The sequence below is a fragment of the Schistocerca cancellata genome, chromosome 7, assembly GCF_023864275.1.
Source record: "Schistocerca cancellata isolate TAMUIC-IGC-003103 chromosome 7, iqSchCanc2.1, whole genome shotgun sequence".
In the NCBI taxonomy this organism is placed as follows: domain Eukaryota; kingdom Metazoa; phylum Arthropoda; class Insecta; order Orthoptera; family Acrididae; genus Schistocerca; species Schistocerca cancellata.
This window is the reverse complement of record NC_064632.1, coordinates 293,142,710-293,161,793: the sequence shown is the minus strand read 5'-3', so window position 1 is coordinate 293,161,793 and position 19,084 is coordinate 293,142,710. Positions and strand designations below refer to the sequence as shown.

The 19,084-nt window shown below is 40.0% G+C and overlaps 1 protein-coding gene across 1 annotated transcript in view; it reads left to right on the top strand.

Annotated features, from left to right (window-relative positions):
* The window catches only part of LOC126092232 (serine/threonine-protein phosphatase CPPED1-like), a 128,474-nt gene that overhangs the window by 95,218 nt on the left and 14,172 nt on the right, over nucleotides 1-19,084 (top strand). The window contains exon 5 of the mRNA XM_049907735.1: nucleotides 5,499-5,782. Coding sequence (XP_049763692.1) covers nucleotides 5,499-5,782 — 284 coding nt within the window. The remainder of the gene's footprint in view (nucleotides 1-5,498; nucleotides 5,783-19,084) is intronic.

Below are 19,084 nucleotides of genomic sequence, written 5' to 3'. Positions count from 1 at the left end.
CAATCATAGTTATACTATTTCATTTGCAAGATTGTGATAATTTGAAATTTTGTGTATACACATTCCCCTTCTATTAAAACAATGATATCTTATCCAGGAAGATAATAATTCACTAATGTAATACAGTTTTTCTATGAAATAAACAAAAGTATTGAATACAAAGTTCTAGAAAAACATTGCATCGTGTCATGTGTAATTTTTCAAATTGTGAATCGTTTATTGGATAATAATCTTTAACAATGTTTACAAAATAGTTGGTTGTAAAAAATATGTAACTTTAGCATTTAAACCTCAGTAAATAGCAGTAATAATAATGATTAAGCACTTTAGTAACAATTTGCATATTTTGAAAGAAATTGTTCAAAACCAATACTTTATAAAAGAAGATGTATTGGCTCAAATTTTCGTTTCAGGATTGTAAAACTTACTATCACACGAAAGTTTTTGTGAATATGTAATTTCTCATTATAATTTTACAAAATTATTTATACTAATAATGAACTTGTCATCATGGATTGTCACTTTTTTATATAAGGACCCATGTTAGACCTAAATAGTTAGTTACTATTGTTGATTTGTTGTGGTAAGCAGTGGATGTAAGAAGTTGCAGTTTGAAAAAAAGTATCAGAATACTTGTGTTGGATTTTTATTTCAAAAAGTAAAATTAGGAGATTTGCTAAAGAATGCAGCATAATCCAAAAAGTACTGAACCTAGGACATCTGCAGCAAACAAATAAGCTTAGCAATCATTGTCACCCTCTGATCCTTTGAAATAAGTATTCTTAATAAAAGTCTTGTTTCCTGCTTGCAAAACACATGTCCAAAAGAACAGACACAATTTTGATCCAGCAGCCACTATTAATCAATACCAAAGGAATTACAGACATTGGTTGCAAGTCGGCACTAATTTAAATCAATGGGGAAACCTAAAAATTTGTGCCCAAATGGGATTCGAACCCAGGTCTCTTGCTTATTGGGCAGATGCTCTTGACCACTAAGCCATCTAGACATAGTGGTCATTGCAACTGCCTGGACTACCCTAGCACGCCTCCCATCAGACCCCAATTCTCAACTTATCCACACACTACTAATGTAGTGCCCCTTGCCTATTATGAGAATTGTGTCCATTGTTGTGGACATGTCCGAAAGAACAGACACCACATTTGTATAATTAAGGTGAGGACGGCCAGTGATCTCTTCAGTCTGGATGCACACCTTGGTGAACCCTTACAGGAATTGGCAAAATGCCGCAAGTAATGAGGATGATGGGCAAGGGGCACTACATCAGCAGTGTGTGTGGATAAGTTGGGAATTTGGATCTGATGGGAGGCTTGCTAAGGTAGTCTATGCAGTTGTGATTGTGATGACCACTGTGTCCGGATGGCTTAGTAGTCAGAGCATCTGCCTAGTAAGCAGGAGACCTAGATTCGAATCCCTGTCCGGCACATTTTCAACTTCTCCTACTGGTTTAAATTAGTGCCCACTTGCAGCCAGTGTCTCAAATTCCTTTGGTCTTAATTCATAGTGGCTGTTGCGTCAAAATGGCATCTGTTCTTTCACACTTGTCTGAAAGAACAGACACCACACAAATGAGACATTTTGCAAGTCATGAAAGTAGAGCAGGAAATGAAACTTTTGTTAAGAATACTTATCTTGAAGGATTAGAGTATGCGATTGCTGTTGGGAAAGATGTAAAGTGCAAAGGAATGCAGATGGTTCGCAATAGTGTTTACATAGTCCAAAGCTCCGTGGTGTCTTTGATTACTACCATAGGTCCCATGGAAACCCAAGTGAATGTCCCCCCCCCCCTTCCCATATCATAATACTTACACCATTGGCTTGCATCCATAGCACAGTGGATATTTCGAGCATCTGTTTGCCTGGATGACATCATATCCAGACATGACCATTGGCTTGGGTGAAGCAAGAAACATGACTCATCTAACCATGTGACCTGCTTCCATTGATCTCAGTCCAATATCAGTGATCCTCTGGTCACTGCAATCTTAACTGTTGATAGGGATTGTCTGCTGCAGACCTCGACATTCAACGGTGTGCACTGAACAGTGTTCTCTGAAACACTTGTGCCTGCACCATAATTGTATTCTGTCATCAGATGTGCTACAGACATTGACTATCATGCTTTAAAGGACAAGCAAGACTCCGACCTCTGTGTTCAGTCATGAGCTGTGGTTGTCCAGCACCTTGCTGTGTACTCATTGGTTCACTATCCTTCAACCACTCTTCATTGATGTTCATGACAGTAGCACACAAACAGCTGACCAACTTCACTGTTTCCTAGACGCTCGTTCCTAGCTGTTGGGCCGTAACATTGTGCCTTTTGTCAAAGTTGTGATCTGCATCATCACTAGAATGATTTATCATTCATGTCTGGTCTGGTTACATACTTTCCTTGCCATGTTATGTGACTGCAATACTACCAGATGTTATTCAGTTCCACATTTGTGGGAGCGGCGATGATATTTTGACTCATCAGTGTCTATAGTTATGGAAAGTTCTGTTGGAACAGTAACAACTCACCAAACTGTAGAGGTACTGAGCCATTTAAAGGCACATAAATTAGAATGGGACATGTGCTAGCTTTCAGACAAACACTTTTTCAGAGCTGGAGGATGTGTGTATGTGTGTGTCTGCTCCTTAAAATGAGATAGAATTCATCCATAATGAATAAACATTGTGTTCAGGAAGATGAAAAGAGGTTAGCATTTTCTGTCACAGAAGTTGTTCATACTAGAGATGGGCAAAACTGTTCTTTTCAGATATTGGATCAGAACTGTTCACTCCCTGAAATGAATTAGCTCTTTTTCATGACTCACCACTCATTTACAATATAAAATAAATGGAAGGCACATTGCCCTTTAAACTTGGTTTATTCCAGTACTATACCTGTATTTTGATCTTATTTGATCCTATTTTGAAGTAACACAGATAATGAGTAAGAATTTTGTATTGTTTATTGAAATTTCCACGATATGCAAAGTTTTTGATTATTGATTTATTTTGCACTATCGTGGTTTTTTGGGTGATCGGAAAATGTTGTAACTTGAGATTTACATTAACAATATATTTGGCTATAACGTATTAAAATTTCATTAACCTCATACAAATACATCGCAAGCCATATATTTTTAAAGTGAACGTTTCCTTTCGAAGACGCCTAAAATCGCAAAATCCGTACCAGAATAAGAAAAAAAAATATAAATTTGACTGTAAAACGAAAGTGCTGCATATAGCCTTACGCAGAATAAAACAAGGAAAATATTGGTGTATCACATTTTGCGATACGTTTATCGGTTCGCTCGTAATTAAAGCGTAAATTCGAGTGTCTATAATAAAAATCCTATAGTAAGAGGAGTCATCAGGAACCTAATCTAATCAGTTTAAACAAATAAAAATAAAATAAAAACAATTGATGTATACATAACATAATAATGTAATATACATAGCGGCATTACTACGAAGAACAATATGCAGTGGGGACGAACTCCGATGCAGAGGCGCTGAGTCGAGCAGGTCGAGCCGCGAGCTGTATTACTGCGTGAGCTGAGACCGCAGAGACCACAGTGACACCTGAGTCGCTTTGCTCGACGCTCTGGCTAGAGTCGAGACGGTGGGGCGAGCGTTGAGCGGGCGAGTTCCGAGGGAGGGGGTAGCGGTGAACTCACCCGCTCCGAGACAAATAGTTCGTTCCCTTGCGAGCGGGTTTTTGCAAGTAGTTCCTATGTTATCCGCTAGGTGGCTCTCTGTCCTGTTGCTCGCATCAACTGCCCAGAGGGCAGGACGTGCGACTGAAACGATCGCCGACAGAGTGCGATGCGAAGTTACGCTGCGCTAGACACTGCGCGGCAGACGACGCACATGTGAAACACAAAATCCAATGGGGCACTGCACAATGCAGGCAGCCAAGGTAGAAGCAGGGCAGAGGCCGGCGCTGGATGTGTTGTGTGGCGTGCACTGTGCTGTGACCAGCAGAGGCGCTGCTGATATGCTCCGTCTCTCTCTCTCTCTCTCTCTCTCTCTCTCTCTCTCTCTCTCTCTCTCTCTCTGCCGTGGGAAACGTTTGGAGCTACCGTTCTTTTTTTCTGAATCACTGATTGTTCACTCCTTTGAAAGATTGAACTCTATGAATTAGTTCAAGAGCGGATCCCCCATCTCTAGTTCATACACTGTTTCAATAATGTGCATTGCACTCTAAAAGTATGTTGTGAAATGAGGTTTTATTTTTGCAGATTCTACCCCTAATTTGTGTTGTTTAAGTAGTGCTTTATTGTGTAATGTACATTATTTAAGAGGTAAGTTCTATCATCCTTCTTAAAAGAATTGGATCCAGTTATCATTTTCATTTCAGTGGGCAATTTTCTTTTTACAGTTTTTAATTCCGTAATAAAAAATACTGTTTTGAGATTTATGTTTAATTTTTAATGTAACATTTAACTGAATTTGGGTCCTTGTTCTATGACCATAACTAGAGCTAGAGCTTAATAAAGTTTTTCTTAAGGTGCATTGTTAGAGGTTCTCAGATGGCACAGCTATAATTCCCAACTCTTTAAGCAGATTTTTACAATGAAGCCAATTATTAGTTTTTAGTTATTATTCTTTTTTCTGTAGTTCAGATATAGTGGTGAAATTTCGCACACTTGATTCCCAAAATCATATTACCAGCTAGGGACTGTAAGTACTTGCTGTTACATGCTGATAATCATAACGAAATTATATCAGAATCCATTAGAAACACAGCAAATATCAAAAAATAAAATTAAATAAACTTTCAGAGAAAATATCACTCCATGGAAAAAATAAGAGTGGTCTAGAATTAACTGAATTAAACACTTTAATTCAAAAATATTGGCGAGATAATATGAGCATGTACATGACATTAAAATTTTTGTAAAAAAGAGAACCAAGAACTAGTGAAGTACCAAAGAAAACAAAATTAAAATAAGTGTCATGTCCCATAGTCAAGTTATTTGAATAGTGATACGTTGTCAGAAATAGTGGACAAAATTCTTCAAAATGCAGAAAAAAGAAAAGCAACTCAGGTAGACTGAATAATAATAACATTGTGGAGGACCACTCAGCTGTGCAAATGTAAGCTAAAATTGTGGATTTAAGCCAGCACTGAGATCCACAACTGCCTTACTGCAGTGATTTGACCATCAGTAACTTTCATCCTCCCAGAAGAATAGGTTGCAAGATCAGTGTTTTCAAATCGATAGAAGAGCTCTTCATTTCCAGGGCATCACAGAACTGATCCTGTTGCAATATAGATAAACTTGTTTACTCAAAAACTGTTATAGTGAGGTCTCTTCTTGCTATATTTCATGTATTATTTTAGATATACGAATGTTTGACTACATCAGTTTGATGATTTTTTTAATCTTTGTTTTTGTAAGATTTTAATTGCTATGATTACAGATTTATAAGTTCACACTGAAAATATATATTATGGGAATTCAACATTTCATAATGTATTACAGGTTCCACTCAAACTGGGGCGATGATTACTTCTCCTTCTGGTGTGCTGGTATCCTGTACATTTCCTTGAACAGCCAGTATTACTATGATCCTTCTGGTGTCCCTGAAGAAGCCAAGGCACAAGAAGTGTGGCTTGACAAAGTTTTATCTGGTGTGAAGCCAGGAAGAGCCGTTGTCTTCATGCACATTCCACCATTTATAAACAGTCCTGATGAAACAGACATTGGGTACTTCTCACTTGCACCAGAACCACGCAAGAAGCTTCTGGATAAACTTATGTCTGCAGGTTAGTAAGGCAAAATTAAACAGTCACATTTTATAGTATAGTCACTAGGCACCAATGACTCTGTTAATGAGCACAAGTTAGTCATGTTGCCAGCTTAAGTGCATGCCACAGTCTCGAGTTAGAAATGCTGTCAGAGGAGTTTGATTATCAGGGGAGGTATTGATGCTGAGATATGATTAATTATCATAAAAACTAGTTTTATTATAACTTTTGAATACACAGCTTTGCAGACAAGATGTCAATCAATAGCCATTGAGGGGAGCTGTCGATTGGCACACATGCTTTATTGAGATTATTATAATCTGTCTGCTAAGAGAAAAAAATTATAAAATGTACTAATTAATCACTTTACAAATAATTAACATAAAACACAGTTCATTGAACAGCAATTTTTAGTATTAAGTTTGATTTATCACTCTGTGAAATATTATGTCTTAAAATGATTGGTGAGGAATGAGAGTGTTTAATGATAATTACTGTAAGTAATGTCGTCATTTGAATATGACAAAAGTTAGTTAGTTAGTTTCATGTTACATTGATCATTTGAATGATAAAACTTAATGATGTGGAACTTTCTGGATGGGATGAGAAGGCAAAACTGATTGTTGGAGATTGCACCAGACAAGATTTGAAAACCTGAGAGCATAAAGGTGGAATGTAGGGACATATGCATGACAGAGATAACTGTAGTTCAATTCTTTTATCTTGGCGGTTTGCGCATGCCCGCCCAGACGCAGGAGATTGCTGCGTTGCCAGTTGCACGCGCCAAGCAAACTTACATTTAGAGGGGAGCGCGCAGTTTATGAAGTAAAGCCACCACGGCCGCATTAATCCTTTCGCTGCTACAGAGACGTGCTCCCCGCATTCCACGCTGTGCGCGATTTTGTCATCATTGCACTGCTCGCCTGTGCAGACATTGGTGTTCCGACTGCTTTGACACACTTATCATTCGATTTCACAAAAACTATTTGGCCCAAAAATTTGATTTTTACATATCTTCTTGACTGATACCTTCCCCCCGTAAATGACTTAATTTTTTTTCGATGTTCGACGCAGTTATTGTGCAGCATTAAATGTAGTAAACCACTGCACGAAATTTTGAAGATTTTGCAGAGGTAAAAGTCCATAGCGTATACTTTCCGTATGGTTGATTTCAGATGCCACTAGAAATTTCAAAAAATTACATTCAAACGAATAAAATTCATAAAGTAAGACACTTCGATATTGTTTTTAAATAAAGAAAGTATTAAGCACAGAACAAGGTTTGAACTCGGAACCTTTCGCTTAGCAGCCAAACGCATTAACCATTACGCTAACGCAGCTCATAATTCAATATAGCTCCTGGAGGACCTTAAACTGGGACGCAAAATACCGACAAACACTGTTGGTATGACTATGAATTACTCACGTTTCATTGAAGTACAATAGGAAATAAACAATTACCGCTGTTCTTTATTGCGAAAAAGTGGTTAGTGAGGATGATACAAACACCTTTCCTTGCTATCGCCTGAATTAGGAGGCTTATTGCTTGTTTGGTTTAATTAATTAATAGAATATGAAGCAGTTGGTATAAAGAATGTTTTTCAAAACTTTCTATAAAAGAAATTCTGCTATCAAGACATTGATTTCGTTCAGTTACTTTATTTATGACTGAACGTTTCTAAAACTGAAGACACTCATCCCTGCTCTGTATTGCAGTCGAGCTCTGGCAATGTCGTTCTCTGTTCATTGGCTGACTGTGTTTTGTGACATCAGATGTGCAGAACGAACCTAAACTCGGCCGCCGTCATAAATGACGCGCTCTTTAACAAAACATTGTACATGAGTTAATACGAGTGGAAAGCTATTCTACATTGTATGTGGTAGAGGTGGGGGGAGTAGGAAAAAATAGATAGGTCAGTAAATAAAAGATATAGAAAACAAAACAGGAATGGAGAAAGGAATAGTTACTGAGAAGAAATGCTGAGACCTAAGAAAATAACATAATTAAGACCAAGGACATGTTGTAACACCTGTTCCCACATGTGGAGTTCTGGGGGATGAATCTGGTGGCATGTGTGCTGAAACAGGCAGTAAGGTCACGTAATACACACACACACACACACACACACACACACACACACACACACACACACAAACTGTTCATCAGTTACACTGACAGACGGTAAGTTTGTTTTGTTTTTAAATGTTAAAAACTGTGATAAATAGCAAGTGCAGTATTGTTTCAAACCTTGTTGGTGAAGAAACTGTTGAGGAAATTGATAACAATGAGTTGTCTACAAATCATTTATTAAATATGAAAAAAATCGTTCGAACTCTTTCTGTCAGCAGAGTTAATTTGGAATTGGAATGGCTGCTTATGTCGAGTGCAGGGTACCATATTTGTGTGGTCCCTGTTGATCCTGTACATCTGCCTGTACAACTGTCTGTACATCCTTGAGCACATCAGCAGACTACGTTTCCTGGTCGACACCGGATCGCAGATCAGCACGGCACCTCACACACCTGCCTTACCTACATCTGAAGACTCGTTCCTTCGCTTGACACCTGCTAATGGTTCTCCTATCGCTGTTAGGGGTATCCAGATGCAGACTCTAGACCTCAACTTTGCTACACCCATCATGTGGTAATTCATCGTCACTCATGTTACGGAGCCAGTCTGAGGTTCTGATTTCCTGTGGGCCTTTCACCTTGTGCATATGGATGTGCAAGAGAAGCTCACTTGCCTCTGACAGGACAGTGTGGCTCTATGCAGCTGCATCTGAACAGCACAGGCAGAAATTGCAGAGTCTCACTCCACCTTCAAACACCTTCATTCCTCACGCATCGCCTATGCTAGCAGGTCTGCACCTCTCACCCGATACCTCAAGTCACCTGACACAGCTGTCCGCACCTCACTGTTTGCTTAGGTGGGTGCTGAGCTAGCACCTGCACCCAGTGTTGCCTCCTGCTGTGCCATGTCAAACCTCCACAGCTCGTCGACTGCTCTGTGCATGGGCACGCACCGGCCATGCCCGAGCAGCCCAGCTCCAGTCTGCAGCTTGCCATCTGATGCCGCCACCTCCTGGGCCGAGCCAGCGCCTGCATGCAGCACTTCTTGCCGTGCCGTGTCCAAAATTGCGCAGCTCGCTAACTATGTCACACGTCCGCAGAATACCACCTTGCTCAGGCAACCTGGTTGCAGCCTAAAGCTGACATTTGATGTCATTTCTGCAGCTTGGGACACTGACCTGCACACAGCCCACACTGACAAATTCTCCACCAGTGGCTCCACCCTATGTGATCTTTTATCATGTCAGCTAGCAACAATGACATGGCGCACCGCATTAATGCTACACCCTGCCCGCCGGTCACTTGGTACCCCTAACATCTACCCCCTGACCACCTCCACATGGCAAAGTCAGCACCAGATGGGTTGTTACAAGCTGACGTCATTCACCCATCAGATGGCAGCTGTCTCCTCCCTAAAGAGGATGGCTCAGCCAGACTTTGCAGTGACTATAGTGCCTCAAATGCTCACACAATCATGGAAAATTACCCAGTTTGTAATATCCAAGACTTCACAGACTGTCTTGCTGGCTGTGTAGTTGTTTGTAAGAAGACACATCTGCAGATACTGATGTACAAAGATGACATTCACAAGACTGACATAACCACAATTTTTGGATTGTTTGAGTTCATTTTTATGCCTTGTGGACTAAAAAACACTCCAAAAACATGGCCACACTTTACAGACAGTCTGTTTTTAAATTTTCTTTTTGTTATGTGTATCTGGACGATGTCGTTATTTTTTTGTCAGACATGGACTCACACACTGCCCACCTTGAATGAGTTCTTATCACTCACGAAGCCAATGATGTTGTGTACTAAAATGAGAAATGTCTACATTCTTGGGCCACTTCATTAACTCCTCTGGCATCCGCCCAACTCCAAGTGCATCGAGGTGATTCGTAACCTACTGCCACCATGTGATTTCTGTGAACCGCCATTTCCTCAGAACAGTCAGTTTCTATCACTGTCGCCTGCCCCACACCATTGCCCTGCAGGAACCCTTAACAAAGCCCCTCAAAGGCAACAGCCAGTCACAGGAAGCTCACGTAGACCATGGACATGCAGCACACCTTTCAAGTGACAGTGACGATCTGGTTCAGGCAGCCATGTTAGCTCACCTGATTCCAGAAGTTCTCCTGTCCATCCCCACTGATGCTAGTGATTTAGAGATTGGAGGTATCCTTCAGCAACAGTTCGACGGCTGCAATCGACTCTTGCGCTTCTTCTCCCGTAAACTTACTGAGACACAGTGCACCTGGTCAGTTAACGAGTGGGAGCTATTGGCCGATTATGAGGCTGTGGGATAATTTAGAGAAGATGTTGAAGGTAGTCCCTTTGTCATTTACATGGACTACCGACTCCTAGCCAACACCATCCGTAGCCCACCCAAGAGTGCCTCCACCATTAACATCACCTCGAATACATCTTGCAGTTCACTACGTACATCTGTCACATGAAAGGCACAGACATTGTTGTTGCTTAATACTTGTCACGAATCAGTACCATCTCAGTCACGCCAACTCGCACCGTCTCTGCAGGACGACCTTCAGCTACGGATCTCTTAAATTATGCCTTCTCCACCCTCATCATTGAGCCAAAGTTTATCCTTAGTTCAGCTCACCCTGTTCTCTGTGACATGTTCCAGGGTGCATATGCCCGCTTGTCCCAGACAGTTTCACAGAATTATTTTTGACCTATTTCACAACCTCACCCGCCCCAGTGTCAAACCTACTACTTACCTTTTGACTGAGCGATACATTTAGCCCCATGTTAAGCAAGACTACAAGTTGTAGATGAGAGCCTACACACCGCACCTGCAATGTGAAACCCACCTGGTGCACCCAGCCTCTACTAGGCACTTTCCAGATACCGAAGGGACGCTTCCAGTACATTCGTGTGGTTGCCCCCCTTCCCCCATCTGGCAGCTACCTCTACCTCCTCTCCATTGTTGACTGGGTAATACGCTGGGTAGATGCTACCCCCATCCAAGACATCACCAATGAAGCAGTTGCCAGAGCTCTCATGTCGATCATGCACTTCAGCTGCTCTGCCTCCATAACCATGGACTAAGGTAGGCACTTTGAGTCGTCGCTGTTTGCTGAACTCTGTAAACTATGTGGCATTACCCATTACAGAACAACTGCCTAAAACCCTCAAGCTAATGGGCTTGTTGAGAAGTGGCATCAGGTCATAAAGTCTACTCTTATGTGTCACGGGAGTGAGTACTTCATAGGTTCTGCTAGGTGACAGCACAGTGCGTAAACAAGACCTCAAAGCCTCTGTAGCTGAGATTTTATATGGTGAGAGGCTATCTCTCCCCAGTGACCTTGACTCTTCTGACTGCCCCACCTCACTTCCCACCATGGTTGACAGCGTCTGGTGTCACATTGCCAACCTTCATGCGACCCCCCCCCCCCCCCCCTCTGTCCATACCCCTCCTAAAATTTTTGTTTCCAAGGACATAGTCATGTGTGACAACATAATTCCGCATGATGATGCTGTCCGTACCACAGTCTGGCCACCATTCTTGGACCCTCATAGTGTTCTCCAATATGGCTCCAACACCTATGACATTTTGCTTAATGGGAAGCCACTCCTGGTTCCTGTCAGTTTACTGAAACCTGCCTGATATCTCATCGGCAAACCCCCTGATAAAGACTTTAGCCTCATGGTGGCTTCCCCCCCAACTCCCGACCCTCCTCCCCCTGCGACTGCATTCCCTCATTTCCAGACGCTACTCGATGTCTGTTGCTTATGCCATGAGGTTCTTAGACTCCAGTTACAGACAAGGAGCTGGCAGTCACAGGGGTCCACAATGACTGCACAGTCTCACCTGAGTCTCCAGTACACCATTTATGGGAAGTTCTCTCCTTACCTGATAAAGTCAACTCCACAACTCTACTTGTACATTTCACTGATGATGGCTGTCTGGCCATCTCCACTACTTGCCCACCCCCTCCGGACAGTGAGCTCTTCATGGACCCATCATACACACATATCCTGGGGGTACATCTTCCCCACCTCCCCCTCCCATGCCCACCCGCGCAGGCTGTACTATCCACGCATCTGCCCATTTCCGTGACTATCATCTCGAGACCCAGCACCCAGACCACCCTTGCCCGCACTTCTTCTCTCCCCCTCCCCTATCTCCCCCAGATGTTGCCTCCAGCCCATGCTCCACATTACTGGGAGAGATGGCGGTGGGGGGGGGGGGGGGGGGGGTGCACTCTGTTGGAATGTTAGGATTGCGGGCCAGAGAAAATGACTTGTGGTCTTGTCTCTGATGGTTGATAGTAGCAGTGCAGTTCACTCCATGACTCAAGTGTGTTATGTTGTGTATTCTTCTATGTATTGATAAAAGTGTGTTGTGTATTCTGTGCCACTGTGTCATCTATTATTTGGTATCACTTTTTATTGGAGTTCCACAAGCCACTGATAATATCCTTATAAAACACTGTAATGAATAAAATTATATTACAAAACCAATAGTAAGTGTCATATCAGCCCATGACAAGCAGTTCCTTTCGTTAAATGTTAATAATGAACAGGTCATAAAACCAATAAATCTGCATTGAAGGGGGTAGCCAGCAAGCCAAAAATTAATTAAATTAGGACACTCCTCAGAGACAGAAACTGGAGCGATGTATATAGTGTTCATGGAATCAATGAAAAATGCAACACATTTATGAATAAAGTCCTTAACTCTTGTGAATACTGTTTCCTGTTTGTTGCCCTTCATGGCAAGCCATCCTGTTTGCCTTCGTGCTTTCCAAATCCTAACTTGGCCAGCAATGTCAATGAATCTCTCCCCAGTTGAGAACATTTGGAGCATTATTGGCGGGTCCCTCCAACCCTCTCAGGATTCTGATGATCTAATGCTCCATTTGGACAGAATTTGGCATGATATCCTTTATGAGGACATCCAGCAACTCTGTCAATGAACAACAAGCTTAATAACTGCTTGCATAAGTGCCAGAGGTGGACCAACACGTTATTGACTTGCTCAGTTTGTGAAGCTATCCCTTTGAATAAACCTTCCAGTTCTTCTGAAGTTGCAATTATTTGTTCATCTGCACATGTATATCATGTTACCAGTTTCTGTCCTATTTGGATAATTCCTTTGTAATGCATCATTCTTTTATTTTTAATTTATTTTACTTTCTTCTTTTCCTTAGAGTGTAATACTTTTGCTGTTTCCCCAGAGTATTAATCTGCTTCTTAGAGGGAAAAAAAGGTGTTCTTGCATATTCTAAAGTTACATAAGGCAGCTGTGTGGGTGTATTCTTAATAACTTATTGTTTGTGTGCTTGACATGACAGTTCACATGTATCTTTGATGTACTGTTAATTTCTAATAGGATGAACTACATATTCGGATTATTCTATTCATTTAATATTAAACCATTGCCTTAAGCCAGGATGCTGAATTTTCTTCCACCAAATTCATATTGTTCATAAAGTCCCCCAATACATAATTTGTTGCTGTGGTCTGCAGTCTGAAGACTGGTTTGATGCAGCTCTCCATGCTACTCCATCATGTGCAGGCTTCTTCACCTCCAAATAACTACTGCAACTTACATCCTCCTGATTAGTTATATAGTTCATAACCAGTAAATTGTACTCAGAGTCCACATCTGCCCCTGGAAATGTCTTGCAATTGAAAATCTGGTTCCCAAATATCTGTCTAAACATCATATAATCAGTCCTTCTGGTGTCTCCAGGTCTCTTCCACATATACAACCTTCTTTTATGATTCTGAAAGAAACCATTAGTGATGAAATTGTGCTCTGTGCAAAATTCTACCAGGTTGCTTCCTCTTTCACTCCTTTCCCCTAGTTCATATTCAATTGCTATTTTTCCTTCACTTCCTTTTCCTACTATTGAATTCCAGTCCTCCATCACAATTAAATTTTTGTCTCCTTTAACTATCTGAATAATTTATTTTATCTCATCATACATTTCTTCAATGTCATCATCATCTGTGGAGCTAATTGGCTTATAAACTTATTCTGCTGTGGGGGTGTGGGCTTCATGTCTGTCTTGGCTATGATAAAGCATTCACTATGCTGTTCACAGTAGCTTACCTACATTCTCCTGCATTACCCCTATTTGACCTTGTATTTGTAATCCTGTATTCACCTGACCAGAAGTCCTGTTCTTCCTGTCACTGAATTTCACTAATTCCTCTTATATCTAACTTCAACCTGTCCATGTCCTTTTTTAAATTTTCTAACATATGCACCCAGTTAGAGTATATAACATTCTTCGCTCTGACCTGTAGAATGCCAGTCTTATTTCTCCTGATGATGACATTCTTCTGAGTAGTCCCCACCCGGAGATCTGAATGGGGGACTGTTTTACCTCAGCAGGAGTATTTTACCTAAGAGGACACCATCATCATTTAACCATACAGTACAGCTACACATCCTCGGGAAAAATTATGGTTGTAATTTCCCTTTGCTTTCAGCTTTTCAAAAGTACCAGCACAGCAAGGCAGTTTTGGTTGATGTTACAAGGCAGATCAGTCAGTCATCGAGACTGTTGTCCTTGTAACTACGGGAAAGGCTGCTGATCTTCTATATTCATATTGCTAGGTGATTTGATAGAGTGACACCTCCAGTCAGTGTTCAGCAATCCAAACTGAGATTCAAATTGATTCAATGAAACTTAAAAAGTCTTAGCAGTAATCACAATGACTTGGATACCATTGCAGAGATTGATAACAGTGATATTTCAGTTATAAGTGAGCATTAGTACACAATGAACTAATTAGTATATGTCAGCCATTCTTCATGATCTTTTGTTCTGCCTTCAGCAGAAACGAAAAACATGTTTGTGGGGCAGCAATCATATCTGTGAAAGGTAGTAACTATGTGTAAGTATTTTCAGCATAGAGGGTATAATAGAATTAGCAGTAATGAACTCCTAGCAGCTATGAACTACTAGCATCAGTGAACTACAAGTGGGGAGAAGAGAATTTAATAGTTTAATAGTTACAGGCCTCCTTGTGGTATCATGGACATTTTCTTTGACATTATTGATGATCTACTTGTTGACATAGACAGTAAATACTGCAATAAATATGGTTGGGTTAACATCATCCTGACTGAAGATATGAACATTGACATGCTGACTACTGACTCCAGGCCAAAGAAACTAATGTTAATACTAGATCAGTTTAATTTAACTTTTCTTTTAATGAACCCACTAAAGAGGTCAATAGCAGCATATCATGCACTGAAACGTTATAATTAACGTCTCACTTTAAGTACAGTGCACCAGGTCTGAAGCTTGCCATTTCTGACCATCATGCTGTTCAGGTAGCGATACAAGCTAAAAATCATTATGTCAGTGGCAAAAAGGAAAAGAAAGTCGCAAAGGAACCACCCATAATGAAGACAATCTTGAAAATCTCAACAGTATTCTGAAAATATTACACTGGTATGAAAATAACTGCATCACTTTCAGTCATTACTTTCAGTAAATTTGCTTCGATGTCTCAGGCCCAGAAAAACTAGGATCTTCTCAATATGCGGTGCTAAAGAATGGCAATAATTATAGAGTAAAGGTAGAATTTAAGAAATATCATGTTTATTACAAAGATGTACTATTAGAAGATAGAAGTAAATACATAGCCATGGTGTTAAACTTTAGCAACACTGGCAAACTGCTTGGAAAGTTATAAATAGCCATAAGGGCAAATCAGCCAGTAATTATATCGACTATAAAGGGAGTATCATCAAATTCCAAATCAGGTCGCAAATGTTTTTAAGGAGGACTTTCCTGATTTTGGAAATCGACCAGTGAGCATTTCAACAATCTCCATTATAGACACAAGAGCATTACAGTTAAACAAAACGTTTACTTGGCCCCAATTAACAGCAAGGAAATAAAATACATAGTAAGATCACAAAAAAATTCAAAATCAACTAGCTATGGCAGGCTGTGTATTAGCACCAGCACATTAAAAAGTTGCATAGAAAACATGTATGATGTCTGATGTCATGCCCATAGCAGTAAATGATGTAACTGCATCACGTATTTTTTCAAACAATCTAAAAATAATACAAATAACCCTGATTTACAACAAAGCCGATAAATCTAAAACGACCCATCTACATCTACATCTACAGAGATACTTTGCAAGCCATCATATGGTGTGTGGCGGAGAGTACTGTGCACCACTAATAGTCATTTCCTTTCCTGTTCCACTCACAAATAGGGCGAGGGAATATGACTGTCTATATGTCTCTGTATGAGTCCTAATTTCTGAAATATTTTCTTTGTGGCCCTAACGCGCAATGTATACTGGCAGCAGTAGAGTCATCCAGCAGTCAGCTTCAAATGCTGGTTCTCTAAATTTTTTTGAGTGTGTTTCTCGTAAACAATGTTGCCTTCCCTTCAGGGATTCCCATTTGAGTTCCCAAAGAATCTCCGTAATGCTTATGTGTTGTTCAAACCTGTGGTAACAAATCTAGCAGCCCGCTTCTGAATTGCTTTGATGTTTTCCTACAGTCTGACCTGGTACAGATCTCAAAAACTTGAACAGGACTCAAGAACAGGTTCAAACTATCATCCTATATGCAGTCTCCTTTACATGTGAACCACTCTTTTATAAAATTCTCCCTATAAACTGAAGCTGACTATTCTTCTTCACTACCACAGTTCCACAAGCTCATTCCATTTCATATTTTTTGCACCGTGACGCCCTCATGTTTAAATGACTTGACTGTGTCAAGCAGGATACTAGTAATGCTGTAACCAAACATTACAAGCTTGTTCTTCCTACTCATCCATGTTAACTTACATTTTTTCACATTTAGAACTAGCTGCCATTCATCACACCAACTAGAAATTTTGTGGTAGTTGTCTTGTATATTCCTGCAGTCACTCAGTTTTGACAATTTACTGAACATCACAGCATCAGCAAACAACTGTAGATTGTTGTCCACCCTGCCTGCCAATCATTTGTTTATATAGAGAACAACAGTGGTCCTATGACACATCCCTGAAGCACTCCTGATGATACGCTTGCCTGTGATGAAATTTCTCCATCGAGGACAACATACTGGGTTTTGTTACTCAAGAAATCTTCAAGCCACTCGCATATCTGTGAGCTTATTCCATATGCTCATACCTCCATTAACAGCCTGCAATGTGGAAATGTGTCAGATGCTTCTGGGAATCTAGAAACATGGAATCTGGCTGTTGTCCTGCATCCATAGTTCACAGTATATCATGTGAGAAAAGGGCAAGACGAGTTTTGCACGAGTGATGCTTTCAAAACCACGCTGATTCATGGACATAAGCTTCTCAGTCTCAAGAAAGTTTATTATATTCAAATTGAAAATATGTTTAAGGATTCTGCAGCAAACTGAAGTTAGAGGTATTGGTCTGTAATTTTGTGGGTCCGTTCTTTTACACTTCGTATGTACTGGAGTCATCTACGCTTTTTTCCAGTCACTTGGGACTTTGTGCTATGCGAGAGATTTACAATCACAATTCTCAGTCTTACCTGGATTTTCTAAGATAATTGAGAAAGTTATTTCCACAAGACTAATGACATTCCTGATCAGTACAATCTAATATTTGAAAATCAGAATAGGTTTATGAAAACCAAGTTAACTTCAGCAGCTTCAGCTCGGTTAATAGACAAAATAATAACAACTCCCATAGAGAACAAGGAGTATTTTACTGAAGTGTTCTTTGATATTGAAAAAGCTTTTGATTGTGTCAACACCACTATATTACTCGACAAGCAGTGGAACCTGGGTATTAGAGGAACTGCGTATGAATTGATAAAATCATGTATGAACAACAGGAATCAATTTTTATTGCTCAGAACAAACTGGGCCAATGTAACAACAAAAATAATCAAATATTGATAAAATTATTTAATTGGATACATAAAAAATCTACTCACCAAGCGGCGGCAGAACACACACATAAAAGACTGTTGTGATTGGCAAGCTTTTGGAGCCAGTGGCTTCTTCTTCTTGCAGAAGGGTTGAAGGGAAAGGAAGAAGGGTGAAGGAAAAAGACTGGAGAGGTCTAGGAAAAGGGGGTAGATTTTGGGAAAGTCCCACAGAACAGCAGGTCAGGAGAGACTTACAGTACGGGATGAGAAGGAAAGACTGATTGTTGGGGATGAATCAGACGCTTGCATATTACCCTGTCTTCCAACTTAAAGTTTTCAAATCTCGTCCCTTCTTCCTTCCCCTTGAACCCTTATGCCTGAACAAGGAGCCACTGGCTCTGAAAGCTTGCCAGTCACAACAGTCTTTTATGTGTGTGTTCTACCACTGCTTGGTGAGTAGATTTTTTTGTCTGTCCAATTAAATAATTTTATCAAAACAAACTGGGGGTCATTCAAATCCAAAATTACTGACATCAAATAAGTGCCTCATGGTACCATGTTGGGACTTCTCCTTTTTAAATTTATGTTAATGTATAAAGTACTTTTCTCATAAATCTAAAAAAATATTGCATGTGGACAATACATCAATCAAACACAAAGCTCATGACAGTCTGGAACTGCTGTAAAACAGTGTTACCAATGAAATAGTCAAGTATTTCAGTGAAAACCATCTAAATATTGTTGCATCAAAGACTGCAGTAATGAAATATAACACCAGAAATTTTGGTATGAAATTACTCACGGGGAAACAACACTGCAAGAAAGGAAAAATTCTTGGGACCTCAAGTGCGACATGCAGATAGCTTCCTAAGCCTGTAAGGTGTCTAAAAAGATATTTGCCATAAACATGAAGAGCAAACATTGTAAAGATGTGTATGTGCTAAAAATTGGATATTGTTCATTATTCAAACCAGATTTGAATGCTGTAGAATATAGGTGCAACAACACAAAAACATTTTAACACTACAGAAAAATCTATCAGAATTATTTGCAGTGCCAAACTCAGAGAATTTTGCCAGAATGTGTTTCCAAAATTAGGTGTGAATAGAATACGATAGAATAGAATAGAATCTTTATTGTCAAATGACATGTTATATACAATAATTTGATTGAAACATTGGTGACTCGTCAATGACTAATTCTGTGCCTACCTAAGTATACCTTGAAACAAGACACGTTACAATATGGAATATGGATGCTCCCAGAAGCACATTACAACATAAAAATATAATTACATGTTTGAACATAAAAAGATAATTACATATTAGATTTCTTTCTGTTTCTTAAAAAATTCCACAATGTTCTCTAGTTTATAAATATAAGCATACTGTATAA